Here is a 15,898-nt window from a genome sequence, read left to right on the forward strand (position 1 = left end):
TGCATACGTGAGTTGCCTGGACAATAAAAGTAACGATATGCTCGTGGAAATTGATAAAAATACTCTCAAAATGCAAATGACAAAATGCAAATGACAAAATGACAATTTATCATTATTGTTAATTCCAGAGATATCCTGCCACTGAAAATAATATATTACGAGTACATAAATCAAAGGGGAGCATTCTTATTTCAAATCTAAATGGATAATAATATTTCTTTTTTCATTATCCAATACTACACAGTAGCCACACACAATTAAGGTATTTTATATTCTTTAATATAGAAAAAACATAATCTCTAAAACCTCAGAAACATAAGTGTGACTCAAAGTCTTTACGCTATACTTTTGTAGATAATTAATAAAACATATCGGTAAATGAGATTTGAGATGGAACAGCCCGATATAATTTGAAATGCTCTATAAAGTAACATTTTAAATTGATATATTCAATTATTTAGGTACTCAAATATTAATTTGTTTCGATTGAAAGACATGGACGAAAAATGCAAACAAATCGATTGCAAAAATATTCAATTTTACCAATTGCCGCTATTTTTAAACGACTCATGTTTTATAGTGTAATATCGTGTATAACAGGGATGGCAAACCTATGGCACGCGAGTTGATTTTGCATGGCACGCGTTTGAAGGGAAAAAATACCTATAATATTAATAATAATAATAAATGACAGATCGCATTGTATAAAAATAGCAAGCAAATACTCTTCAAGAATTAGCATGACGTTTAATTTAAATAGGTATATAATTGCACAGGTCGGTCCTTAGACTTTATGCGTCACATATAATAATATCACACTAACATCTAACTAACTAACTAATTTTTGAATCTACAATGCTTGAGAACACTGTAGCGAGTGAATGCCTCATCTGATCGGAAAATTCTCATGTCAATTTGTGCGATATGTACTAAACTAATTAATACATTAACAAACAATTTCATTTCTACCCACAAAAAATGACTGCACTAAATACGAAACAAAAACTTGGTGAAAGCTAGTTAAGTAGTAGTAATTTTGGTAGACAGTTTTAAAGTTGGTGGACCGAAATGAATGGCGTAATTAAAAAAAGTGATAAAGCTATATGTCTGTTATGTTCGGTGAGTGGTATCTAGAATATCATCATTATTTTAATAGAATTTTTAACAACTATTTTTTCCTCATGAAAAAATGCTCGGTACGTCAGAGAATTGAAAAATAATATTTGGGAAATTTTGGCACGCATACATAAAACGGTTCGCCAACCCTGATGTATAATAATATAATACATTCAGACAATGTCAATCTCGGTTATGGAAATGTTGCTACTTAAATGATTATATAACTACCTATATAGATATAGACGAGTACAATAATATTATTTATTTAAAAAAATAAGATACATAATAATAAGCAAGATAAATCTGTTATAATATTATTAGTGAAATTTATTATATAAGGAAATTATTTTTAATTGCATATTGAATTTTTTTTTTCGTATTTATATGTTATTTTATTTAAAGTTCTTTAATTATTCATATTTAATAATTTATTGATGACTCGACGACAAAATAACGATGTAAAGTCAAAAAATATTAAAAATTTAATATACTAAGCTGATAGTTCTTTATTTGTGAAATCTTGTATACATATATGAAAAACATATATATGTGTGTCTTCAGTTAAGCCAGGCACACATATATGCTTTTTTTCTAAATATCAAATGGCGAATTAAGATAACCGCTTGACTCCAGATCATTACACCAGTCAATTCTTGACTGGACATGGTGGCTTCGCTGGCGGACTCTATGAGCTTGTTCTTGTAAACCTTCAACATATCCAGGTGTTGGAGAATTACACGATGCAAAACATAACTTTTAGGAATGTCCTAAAATGTATACAGAAAGAGAAAAGCTACTCAAGTCGGTTTAACCAGCTGTTAGGCCCATCGGATCATCCGACCTGATCGCCGCAAAGGCATATTTTCACCTAGGTACCTACATATTTTTTGCATTGATGAATCTATAAAAACGCAGATATTATCAAATAAAAAATAATTAATATGTTGAACCATTATTATTTGTTTTCTTTCTAATTTCATAAAGATCGGTTTCGGAAACTCCGGTTTTAACTTTCGCCAATTTCAGATTATAAATATTTAAATATTTACACTTATGTCGAAATGTCGAAAAGAGTATTTATAAAAAACATATTTTCTAGTACCTCTCTATCAAGCCTTCAAATTCTAATCTGACTACACCTACTCACGATTATTTTGTATTATTTTTGCTCCAACTAAGCCTCGACGACATCCAACCATGCAGGCATAATTACCTACCTCATTTAAAGTGCATTATTTTCGATATAATATTTTTTTTTAATTTTAACTATAGATCCTAGTAAAACATAGTAATATATAAGCTGTATAAGTTTCATAAATATTAATTTAGTTATTTATATATTGTAGCTATAGTAACCATAATGTTATATCCTAGGCAAGAATAGGGAACATATTATTGGGGTTATTAAATAATGTTTTAGTAACGAAAGCTGTCTTTTAAAAAAACTCGATATCTTTTTGGCTATTTTTACTGTACATCCAATTTTCATATCAAAATAAAAATATTGTTTTCTACAATCAAGCGTGCTTTTTTTAGCTCTTTCTCAATACACAAACATACACAAAATGCAAAACGATGATCATTTATGCGATCCATAAATGCACTAATAATTTTCGTTAATCGTACAGAAAAAAAATGTAGTTCCTACTGAAAGTAGCATGCAATTTTCACACAATTAAAAATAGTCTTATTCGAATGTAGGTTTACGATGATCGTATAAATCGTCATTTAATTTTCTTAGCAATCCTTTAGTTTAGCATTCCATTTTATTCGATATAGCAAATAAACTTAAAAAAAACAATAATTATTGCTACTTCAAAACCGGTTTTCAAAATTTAGCAATCCATAAAACCCGGCTGATTGGATTAGTATCATTCAGTGTCTAAAGAAGAACACTAGTTTGTTTACAATATGGCCTTAAAAATTGTGATTTTTTTAATATGCTATTTTGTGTTAAATTTATCGGCAGTTCCGGGTAAGAATTGTTTATAATATAAATTATTATTATTTTTTACTTATGATTACAATACTCGTTGATTAAAAATGTTTGTTTGATTCACACAAATAATATTTAGTATTACCATCTCATAGATAGGTTCTCGAAACTGGTTTTAATATATTATAATTCTATTTTTGTTCTCTAATAATGCGTAATAATTACTAATTAGTAGTATTTTATTGAAAGTGTTTTTTACTAATATATTTTTAGTAAAATTCTGTCATTAATACGAATAATGTTTGTTACCATCTTCTGCCACCACGGTTCTACGCTTAATTTATCTATTGAAACTTAAAATTATATGATTTTTTTCAATACATTATGTAGTTGTAGGAATATAAATCTTATAAATGAAATATGTATATAAGATTAACAAAAATTCATTTATCGCTTAAAAGTTGATTTTTTTGTCTTCTATTTTCTGGTATGAAATATTATTCCTCATTCTTTATTCATAATATTCACTTCTATGAAACATTTATTAAGATGATTCGCTCAGTTATTCGCTGTTTTCAAAAATACTTAATAAACCAATCATAATTGTGTACCAAATATAAATTTGCAAGCTGATTGAATACCAGACATGTAAATTGATAGAATATAAAACGAAAAGTCTCATAAAACCAGGCTATATAATATTTACAATTCAGGTCCACGGTTGACGGTACAACTTTATTGTACTCCATAATCTTAATCCTAAGATTTTTGTCTGCAATGCCTCACACAGCCTCTCTCTATTGACATTGTCAACCTATCTCCTCCAAGGGTGGCTCAGAAAACGAGTGCCGAATAATCGTTATGAAGAAGTCGAGATACATCATACATCGCATTAATTTAACAACGTAAACAGCCTGAGACGATTCAATAAAGACCGTACACAAAGTTTTGCGGCCAAACTAAATCGACCTGTTTCGTAGCTGTCAAAATTGAATGTTCCTAATTTTGATTGAAAACATTTTTTATCATTAAAGCCATGAAGTAAAAATTGAGACCATTGTAAAAACTATTTTAATGCAAGTAACAATTATTGTTGATTAAAATATCAAAATATCAAAAATACGTTATCCTAATAACTTTATATAACTTTTGGCAGTGGTGAAGGGTGGAGTTCGGCTGTTAAAATGTGACATAAATAGCTCATACCAAACTTTGTCAGTCATAATTATTTGTTTTCATTGAATTAAGAATACAATTTGCGGATGGTGCTGGTTAGCTTTAGAAATTTAATTAAACCCAGGTATGACCCAAAAAGGTATGAAATGAGTGATCCGACAAAATAGTGCTAATACTTTTTCAGTCATACTTATTAATTAGTTTTCGTTGAATAAACAATACAATAATTATTACATAATGGTGCTACTTTGTCATTTTAAAATTCATTAACCCTACCTAAACCAAACCGTAATCGATAAAAAATATTTTTCTACCTATAAAATATTTAAAATAATGAACGGTTTAATGGCATAATTTTAGATATATCATATATAAACGATTATTTTTTGACTATTATCATCTTTTGGAATAGGCGGGGAATTAATTGAATTTAAAAACTAACCAACACTATCTACATTTTACAGTCGTACGTCAATGAAAACAAATAACGTTTGACTGACAAAGTTTAGTATTTATTATTTATGTCGGATCTAAGCAGTCTACCTCCACCCTTCGCCACTGAAATTTGGCAGGTTGTTTAAATTCTACAAGATGAAATATGATTTTTTTGTTGAAACTTAATAAATAATTATGTTTTCAAGCATCTAGGTTTTTTAATAAGTATGTATGTTTTCTGAAATTTTTCAAAATTTTGTATTTTTAATAATAAGAATCAACCATCATTTTGTGTGTATTCGGTATTGCATGTTGCATCAACAAATTGTTAAGTTTGTAAAACATACATTTTCAGTTACAGAAGGGGACCCATCGTTTCGCAATGACTACACTTATATAGATAGTGTGAAGCTATTCCTCAAAGAGCACACAATCAAACAGACATGGTCACAAGCTGTTGCGAAATGCTCAGCGGAAGGGGCTGTACTGGTAGTTCCAAAAACAGCTGATGAAGTCCAAGCTGTCTTAATGTTCAAGAACAATGAGACCGAGCGGTTTTGGGTGGGAATCCATGATATCTTTTCAGAAGGAGAGTTCATCACGCTGAACGGTAAAAATATTAAATTCCTTTACCTAATATGGGTGTACATTTTTTTCCAGTATTGCTGATAAAGATATACATCCTATAGTACCCTATATTACAGAGTGCATACAGACAAACAATATTATAATATCCCATTTCTAGCAAACATCCAACGTTATTTTTAGTTCCACGATGCAATTAAATTCACTAAATAGAACACAGTGTAAAGTAATCATTCCATTTAGTTTAGTAATAATCAGGACCAGTTTCGTCCGTTCAATGGAACATCATCAACAGATAAGAGTATATACAATATTACCGATATTATTGTGTACTTATTGATTTGATTTAATAAAATTTTCAACTTTTTGAACTAGTTGAAAAATAATGTCCCTCTGAGGCGGACGAAACCGGTCAAGATTTATTTATTAAAAGTGGAATAAGTACTAAAAATTGCATTGTATTTTATTCAATTCAATCATATTATTGATTGCGTTTCTATCATGAATTAATTGACAGTTAACACAATAAAAGAAATTATTTTATACTAAAAACATTTAAAGGCGAAATTATGTTTTCAAGATATGGACAATAATTAATTAAAAAAGATTTTTTTGTTAATAACAAAAATAAATCAATTAAGTAAATATACGTAGATTTTTTAAAATTTATTCGTATAATCGTATTTGGGTGCATAAGCTGCATACCATGAATTAAATATTTCAATAATGTTAGTTATTTGGAACTAAATACATCATCACAATTAAGAAGACAAATTAATAGTCAAAACGGGCGGAATATAGGCGAACGAAATTGGCCCTGATTATTAGTAGTGCCACCAGATAGTGCGATACTCCGTATCCTTGTCGTATTTCAGGATTTGGTTCCGATTTCGTTTTTAGCTCTGGTTAAATAATTATTGGTGACAAGTAATATTGTAGCTATCACTGATTTTTAATGTTTTAATAAAGTTTCTATATTCTAAATTATCCGTTTTGTTGAAGTTTCTAATAATATACTTTTACAGGTAAAGATTTATCGGAGGTGTATAGCATGTGGGGCCCAGGGGAACCTAACAACGTTGCAGGCAAGGAAAACTGTGTAATAATGAGGGAAAGTGGCCTTTACAATGACGATGTGTGCGACAATCAGTTCAAATATATATGTGCAAAAGAACCGACAAGTGTTCCTAAAAATATTGTTTGTGAGACATATGATGCTGGTAAGAAACATCTCATCCGAATTTATAATGATTTTAATAATAAAAATACTTAATTTCCTTTATTGTTTATCACGAGGGAACGAGGCAAGGAAGGAAATTAGGCAGTTCTTGCGCAATATATATTTTCAATTCCGGTTTTGTAGTGTAGTGTAGTGTAGTAGTAGATATGCAAAATGTTTGTCGTTTTACACCGGGGCGTTGCATACTATTTGAAAAATGTAACAACCCCGGATAATCTAATCACTAATGTAACCCGCTAATGCAATGATAGATTATTTCATTGTTGATTCAATTTGTGACGAGCATTTTTTGTTACCACGATATAAAAAATAATTATTGACGAGCACCTATCTAGACTTTGCAATATTTAACAACAAAGTAAGTTCAAGAAATTAATAATACGGGTTTTAAAAAGGCTTCAAGCACCATAATGAAGGTAGCTACGTTACGTCCCGTATGGGTAAACAAATCATGACGTGTTAGCGAGGGACGCGAAAATGAATCAAGAAATCCGAATTATTTGCATACAGCGCAAATGATATTAATACCAATGTATTTTTTTTCTGAAGATGTATGATATTAAAAACACTATCATGTAATTATTTTATCAGTTTAGTGGTATAGATGGAAAGCCATGATATCAAAATGTAAAAACAAAATTTATATACTTAATTGTTTTATCGGCATATAGCAATGTGCTCAAAAATATAAAACGGCGTACACGATATAAGCTTTATTTAGGTACATAAAATTATTTGACTTGTCAATAGGTAAATCACGCATTCATCTGAACCGTAAAAAAGACTAATAATTCATCGTTGAAGTAAAATAAGACGGTAAAATCTATATAAAACTAAAACCCCACTGTCAACCAAAGTCAAACCGAACCTATAATCTATTGAACTTTGCGCACCCAATACACATTTACAAAAATAACTAGGTATGTAAAAATATTTCCGAAAACTGCCAATAGTTGTTTCACTCATTTGTTACACATATAGCAGCCATTCTCAACCGCTGTCTTAAAGCGCGGTGATTTATACCTTCTCTTTCTCTCACTCCCGCGACATGCTGTGAATGATGTAATACCAATAAAGTGATACAACGAGACCATAGGTTCCTCATAGTTTATTTGAAAACGTTTTATAAAAATCATATACTTAATAATTGTATGTTATAACTGAATATGCAAGCTTTTTACGTTTTGACGGTTCAATTCCAATGAAGCCTGTTGGACAATCGACCGGTAAATTTCGATTAAAGCGTTGGACATTCCTACCAGAACAATCAGCTGAATTAAATGTTATGCTTAAAAATATGTTTTTCGAAAACTACAGTGAGTCAAATATAACAACTTGAATTCACAAAATCTTAGCGGAGGTACGCCAATGGAGGATTTGTTGGAAATTGTAATATTTACCTATTAATGAGATGAGTAATAATTTCTAGTTCAAATTAGATCCAATATATACTATCACCATTTTATATCCTGTTAACTATTAGATTATGATAGTTCCCCGTGAAGTAGAATTTCTGAATAAACAAACACTCTTCCACCTTGTCAATACATAAGTTACAAAAAATAAAGTTTCATAAGAGGTACCTAAATTATTAACCTACATAAAACAATTATTAGAACCATGTAAAAAAATCTTATTTCGTATTTACATAAATATCGATAATTCAAAAGCAACTTACCATCAATTTAGCTGTATTTACCGGTAAACCGGTTAACCGGAAACCTATTTTTTTTAATATGTGAACGTGAGAGACTTGGACCACATTCATTGGATTCCGAGCAATCCAAGCTACATATTGTACCATACTAACAACGTCGATATCAACTATGCACCACAGGTGTAATATTATATTCCGTTAATATTGACAACCATCTTATGCAATTTTTAATCAATTTAATTTAGTAATTCATAATTATTCATGACGTTAGGATCTCTCCAGCTTACACATTTTTTTTAGAAATATTCGGTCAGTAAGTAGGTACATGTATATTTCAATGTGATGATAATCAGTATATCGATTTTTTAGAATATGTCTATCAATATGACCTAGACCACTGCTACAAAGTTCACAAAACACCAAGAAACTGGAACGACGCCTTTAAAATATGCAAAGCGGAGCAGTCGCAGCTGGCCATCATCAACAGCGAAGCAGAAGCAAAAATATTAGTGGAAATGATTGAGAAATATCCTGTTGACAATCTACATGGAGCGTTCGACAAGTCCAACGTGTATTTGGGATTTAATGACATTATAAACCATGGAAACTTCTTAACTGTCAATGGTAATTGAAACAAATTATACATATTTTCTATATTAATGTTTGTATGGTTAGGTATTTCAATATCGGTATTTCAAAGGCGTTCGTTCCAAAAAATACTGGCACAACATTTCTAGCAGGTTCCAGCGACTTTGGCTGCCGCAACAAGGTTCCCTTATCAGCTATCTGATTCCTAGTATTGTATAAATATATACCATAATAGATTTCGAGCAGCAACATCTAGCAAGCTTCTCTTACTCATCTCGGGGTTATTTGAATTGATCCACAGTGTGCATATATCTACTAATGCTAATGCATTCAAATCCTTTGAAGAACGAGATTAATTGTACCATAACGACGGGATGGGACACAGTCATCCCGGTCAACAAGAAATAGATGAAATAACTTCCTTAATTTGTACATTGGTGTTGCCATGCAATGGCGAGTTTATAATTTAATCAACTATTTTATTACTGCGTAAGCATCATTATGTTTGTTTTAAGTGGTATTACATAATTTACAATAAATGATCTTTTTATAACAATAATAAAATATCTCTATAAAAGTGGAGTCGCTCCTAGTTAATTTAATTACTTAAACATTTTCGCAAAATATTTCAAATCTTAGGGGCGGTCTTCATCGCTTCCTTTATTATCCACGTTGTTGTTATTTTTCTATAATACCCAATGCTGTTTACGTTGTATCCACTTTTGAGAATACATGTACATTGACAGTACAAAATAATATTAAATTTCATATTTAGAAAATTTTGTTTCATAAATATATTGTACTAAATACACAAATGTCTCGTTTTAAAAAAAAACTATAATATTTTTCTAGGGAAAACTCTGAATGAGGCAGGATATGACACGTGGGCTGATGGACAACCTGATAATCATGCAAATAACGAGCGATGTGGCGCCATGTTCCGCGATGGCAAATTGAATGACCTGAACTGCGCCAACAAAGCCATATTCATATGCGAGAAGACCCTCGGAGATGCGACGGTTATAAGAACACATTCAAGGTCCGGACTCGGCGGCGAATAACGGCGTAGATAATAAAAAATAATATTGCAGTTTCCAAGCAAAATTGGAAGAAGCTCTTTTTACTTAATAATATGTCATCTAATATCTCGAATAAAAACTTTTTAGAATAACTATGATGCAATCTACTTAGTTATGTATGTCCAGTAACATGTACGGAAATACGTATTATATGAATGAAAATTGACTGACACTATTAATAGTGATTCTCCATTGTATGAAAAACATATGACTTTACAGAATACAACTCTAGTTAAGCATGTAATTAATAGCATATAAAGTAGTTATAAGTGAATTATGTATATTATAGACACCTACCGTAATAATTATGAATCGTTTATTTCGAATTAATTAATTTCCATTAATTTTACAATTAATGTTTTATAAAACAATCTAAAGACAATTTATTATTGCTACTATGTATTTTTTAATCGTACAAATTACCGCGTGGGGTCCGAATACATTTCTGCATTCGGGAACCTGCCTAGTTGACCTGGATGATTTTCTTTCGAATGTGCGTATTCGTACAAGTTACAATAATATTATGTAACCGTTCAAACGTACCTAAGTGCATAAATTGTAAAGATAACCTTATTGAATTAATACACGAAAGTACCATAGGGATAATAACCTTGCCATTCAAAAACGTTTTAATAGGTATGTTGTCGACTCACTGTCGAGTGGTGCAATGGATTTGGGTTATCGATAATCTTCAAAAACAATGAGACAACCTGATTATTGTTCCTCGATGTTTTGTTTTATAAAATTTCATGACACCCATTCCTAATAAATTGCAAAAGAGATTATCAAGAATTCGAGAAATATTTACCGTAATAGTTATTCAATCCGTGATCTCTAAATGCAAAAACGAAAAAAAAAATCATAGTATCGGAAACTAAAAAAAAGCTCTCGACTATGATTCTGGACGGTAAAAAATTTTAGATCTTTGACAAATTGGCATTGTACGGGTGGCGGCTTTGCAAACGCTTTTCACAATAATTATCGTGTTTATTCAATATAATAAGATTACTAAATTGAAAGTGGTTAGCTATATAGAAGTAATAATCAAAATTAAAAATTCGTGAGTACCTATTACACAACCACGAATTTCCTTCAGTCGGAACGGTCCTCCGCACGTCTTTTCCAGTTCATAATTTTTAGCAGTTCGTTGGCATCCTTTGTAATGCCCCATCGTGTGCGTGGCTTTCCCACTGGCCTTTTCCCCTCTGGGTTTCCTTGGATGATCTTCTTCGGTATCCGTGACTCAGGCATGCACTGGACATGGCTTGTCCAGTTTAGCCTCTGGGTGGATATATACATCAATATTATATTATGTGAATTTAGTTTGATAGGTTTTGTCCTCTTATATATAAATATTATGTAACTGAAATGTAATATTAAGGAATATACATACCTTATCTCATATATTTTCCCGTCTATTTTAGAATTTTTTGAACCAGAAATAGATAATCAAACGTCATACTCTCAGTACATAAATCTGTCAAATAGTAGTCAATAAAAAGTATTGTTTTATGTTATTGTAAATAAATTAGCTGTGACACTTATGAATAAAAAACTGTTTTGTAGGCAAACATTGTTCATTGGAGAGAACTGACTGCAAGTTCGTAAATAAAATTTCACACAAAAACTATATTGTGACTAATATAGTTTATTTCCGAAACGCAGCACCACGCATTTAATGGATAATGACATAAGTACCACATTCGATATCAGATTTTGAATGTTTTTCAGTTTTTTTACGTAACCATAGAAATTAAAGAAGTGATATTATAAAATTATTAATACCAGCCAATTTAAAATATTTTGTATTATTTATGTTTATTTCCTATAATCTCGTATTATGTTATATGTGTATCCAATATTATAATATGCTACAAATAGGGAAACATTTTTAAAAAAATCTTTAATTATTGGAAAATGAAATGAAGTTACAAGCCTTTTATCGGAAAGATGTATCAAACGCAATTAAATTACGATAATTTTAATCAACTATTCTGAGCATAATAATATAATAATTTCAAGTTAAAAAGAACTTTTTATACCACGTTTTTAAATTTTCTGTTGAATCATAATTTATAAACTTGACAATTCTATGTATAATAAATACAGAATACTGAAATGTCATGAGGACCCCCACTTAGAAACCAATAATAGTGAGTAGTAAATATTACTTTAAAAGATTTTTTTCCGAAACATACAAAACAGAATTAACTGCAAATGAATTCAATTCTGCTTAAAGATGACCAAAAGTATTTAAAAAAAAAAAATACATTCCCGTCGTGCTCAGATATATTCTAAAAGTTTCAAATGTCTAGCTAGTCGGGAAGTTAGTTAAAAATCTTGGACAAACAAAAAAAAATCTGTACGGCACAAACAAGAATACGAGCTAATAAAAACGTGGCAAAAATCAAAATTGTTCCTGAAATAATAATATGACTAAGTTGTAAGATAATATACTTTTTTTTAATTTTTTAAAATACAGTAATTTTTTGTGATACCAACCCAATAAAATATTATGAATGAAAATCGTGTTGTTTATTTTATTTCGGGCCAACGTTTAGTCAAAATACCACAAAAGCTCTTATCAGTTATCAGTGTTATCACAGTAAGTTAAGCTAAAAGCTATAAGGTACAAATAATGTCATTGGGTACAAAACATAATATTATTATGATAAGTGCTCACTTATCAGATTTTGACTGAATGTCTGCTCTGTCTTTGTCAGTTCACCATAGAATAGTAGTTTTAAATTGTTATCATTTATCATACATTAACATGTCATAAAAGTTACAATAAGCTTTGATCTTAAAAATTTTATCCATTTTTTATTCAGTATATTGTAAAAGTAAAAGTAAACTAATATGAGACAGTACGGTTATTAAAAATATTATATATTTTTAAAGCAGTTCATCTTTAGCATAAAAAAGCATGCTTAGAAAAGTAATATGAAAATTATTAATATTTTTGGTCCAATAGTGGTATTCAAATCAGAAACTAAATACATAGGTACCTACCCTAACTTTTTTTGTCAGTATACAACTTTTAAACAGTCTTGTTTTAGAATATTCGAAAAAAATCTGTACCTATCTACACAATTACGGGACAACGTAACGTACAACCAGTGGCGTGCGATTATGCGTTGAATAGGGGCAACACATTATAAAGGGCGGCGAATGAAGGGACGAATACTAATAATTAATTATATTACACATTTTTGAGAGCTGTGGTGGTTTTCCATGAGGCAGATGATGCGGTCGCTTCATTCATAATTTAAAAAATAATCGACGCATAAAAAATCATAACAACATAACAATTGTTATACTGTAATACATATTCCAATGGCGGTTTATAGCACAGGCAAGTTTTTCACAAGGTTGTCTCCAAACCTGTCAGCGCCACAGACCTCCACGCACCTAAAACTACCGGTGATTGAGAGTAGATTTTGTGGAAATGTTCTAATTATCAGTATATCCTATGAATGAACACAATGCTTACGGGCCCTTTTAATTAATTTTGTAATAATTAACGTGTTATTTGCATTTGAAAAGTAATTTGTCTGTTTAAAAAATATAAGTAGAATATAAAATAAGTAAATAGATACGTAACGAACTTTCAGACTGTTTTGTAAATAAAAATTAAAGGAGGTATCATTCTAAGTCTACCTAGGAACGTCACTGTGTACATTGGCTAAACTTAATCACCATAAAAGAAACCAATGGATAAGAAGGCAGACAAAAGTACGAGATGTGAAAGAGGTCACTCGCGAGAGTGGACAATTTACTGGACAAATCCAGTCATATAGTGGTACCCAAGTGGCATTGAATAGCCATAAAAATGCTTTAAAACCAGCAATACATTACTCAAAAACAATAATATTTAAATTGACATTGTCTCTGTAGAAAAGAATATTATTATTTTGAATTTGTTGTAGGTACTTATCTATAAATGAATTATTGATGTACATAATATTTACTCGGCAAACTTCTGTTTTGTCTACCTACTCATTGCTATGCTAATATTTTGTTTATATTATTAATTAAATGATACGTTGTCCGGATCGATGTCTGCTGTTATCAGCTAGTGGCGTTTGCTAACATTAACGAATTGAGTCGATCCATACCAAACTGATATTATTATGTTTATTAAAGATATTATTATGCATTGCAAAATATAAACGCTTCAAATGTAAATACGAGTACTATTGCAATACTTTTGATTTAAATGGGATTTTATACATTGTATGTAATATATATAATATTCATATCTTTGTATTTTTTTTCAAATAAAATATAAATGCAATAGATAAGTTTTAGAGATTATAAAAGAAAATGCACAAAATACATCAATTGAACAATTATAAGTAAGTATTATAGCACAACAAAAAATGTAGGTATGTTTTAATATTATATGTCCTACTCAATTGTTTTGGTACCTGCTCAAATAGTATAAGACATTGACAAAGAATGCTTACCCTTATATATTTTATTTTTGCTAAATGCCACTTGTTCTAAGTTTAGTATCCGCCGTGTTTGAACCAAGCTTTATTCTTACTGTACCTACCTACAGAAAAAATAACGATTTGAGACCTATATAGTACTTTATACATAAAGCTTGATTTCTTATATTATGTAGTTTATGGATATTTTGCTTGAAAGTGTGATAGAAATTATATATTAAAAGTAAACAATATTGTAATAGCTTTGCCAGCGAAAGACTGCAAGAAGAGACAACATGTTAAGAAATGTTACCGTATTTTAAACAGTAGTAATTTATTTATTTAAAAAAGACACATTGAGCACATAACAAACTTTTAATTCAAGACGTTCACAACATGACATTTAGAGTAAAAATTACAGGTGGGTACTTAAATCAAATTAGTAATAAAAAAACAAACCGAGAAATAGTTTTATAGAAAAAGAAATAAAACTATAAAAAACAATATTTCAAGAAAAATACAAATTAATCTAGCAATAAAATGGAATTTAAAAAAAATACATATTGCATCGCTAAAACTGTCATCTCTAGGGAGTGCATTGACCAGCCGTACAGCCCTCGCTATTGGTGCCTTATGGTGAGCCTGACATGAGGAAACAGTTTTCTCATAAGTAGAGCATAGATAAATAATATAATTAATGTAACAGATAATAAAATAAAGCTTCACAAATTCAATACATGTAAATTAGTAAACTCATTCACGTTACATTGCAGACTTTGTAAATATCAAAGACAAGTTGAAATCTGCAATGTAGGTATGTGCAATGTTTTCAACTCTTAAAGCCTTTTTGCTTTTTTCCCTGTATATCCGGAAACTTTAAATTCTATCCACATATGGTAATGTGGTGATAACAGTTTCAAATACAAATCAGAGACAGTTTAATACTTCAAACATGATTGTGGTCTCCATATAATTTAATTTAAAAACCCCATTTTGCTAATAACACAATTACTTCTCTGAAATCTTCACTAATAGATTCTTCATGGACTTATGGTTGCCATATGGAAATATAAATACGCGCGCCGTTGATCTTCTTTTTGAGATAATGGACATATTGCGAGGCCCTTATGGGCGAATTTGGCCTCTAAATAATGTTGCCAGGCGGGCGAACTCTCACTGGAGTAGTATAATTATAATAGTAATTTAATAATAATTGTGGGTCACTTGTTTGGCTGGTAGTAGGTGGGAACCATACAAATATATCTTGTAATACCCTCCCAATTCGGCATCAACAATGGTGGGTTCTTACTCTTGATTTCATAGATTTTATACATTTTACATATAAATACAAAAAAAAATTGGACGTCTCACTGTCTGCAGTAGGCAGAGCTTGCAATAATGACTGAAAAATGTAAATATGTGTTCCAAAAAAGTACCTAGGAAAATATCGTGGGTGTTTTGTAAAAAGGGCGAATTAACCAAAATGATACTTTACAGGAGGAGGATTTTTAACTTTTAACATTTATTTGTTTTTTACCTGATGATCATAAATATCTAACAAGTTTATATTAAAGCTTAGAAAGAATACTGCCATTATAATAGGTATTATTATATAACATTTTAAAAGGCCTAATATGTTACATTTGCTTT

At 30.2% G+C, this 15,898-nt stretch overlaps 1 protein-coding gene across 2 annotated transcripts; it reads left to right on the top strand.

The window, feature by feature from the left end:
* Positions 1-2,986: 2,986 nt before the first annotated feature.
* LOC147064757 (uncharacterized) lies at positions 2,987-9,907 on the top strand. 2 transcript variants are annotated; one of them, XM_085958036.1, is made up of 5 exons: positions 2,987-3,094; positions 5,022-5,276; positions 6,277-6,471; positions 8,518-8,772; positions 9,589-9,907. In XM_085958036.1, exons 1-5 carry the CDS (start codon positions 3,031-3,033, stop codon positions 9,795-9,797), a joined length of 978 nt encoding a protein of 325 aa, XP_085814162.1. In that variant the 5' UTR covers positions 2,987-3,030; the 3' UTR covers positions 9,798-9,907. The 2 variants fall into 2 exon arrangements, with proteins under 2 accessions (XP_085814162.1, XP_085814163.1); XM_085958037.1 differs by having other exon boundaries at positions 5,028-5,276.
* Positions 9,908-15,898: the final 5,991 nt, after the last annotated feature.

This window comes from Rhyacophila brunnea, unplaced genomic scaffold (assembly GCF_057557595.1).
Source record: "Rhyacophila brunnea isolate RB1 unplaced genomic scaffold, BYU_Rbru_1.0 scaffold_7, whole genome shotgun sequence".
In the NCBI taxonomy this organism is placed as follows: Eukaryota; Metazoa; Arthropoda; class Insecta; order Trichoptera; family Rhyacophilidae; genus Rhyacophila; species Rhyacophila brunnea.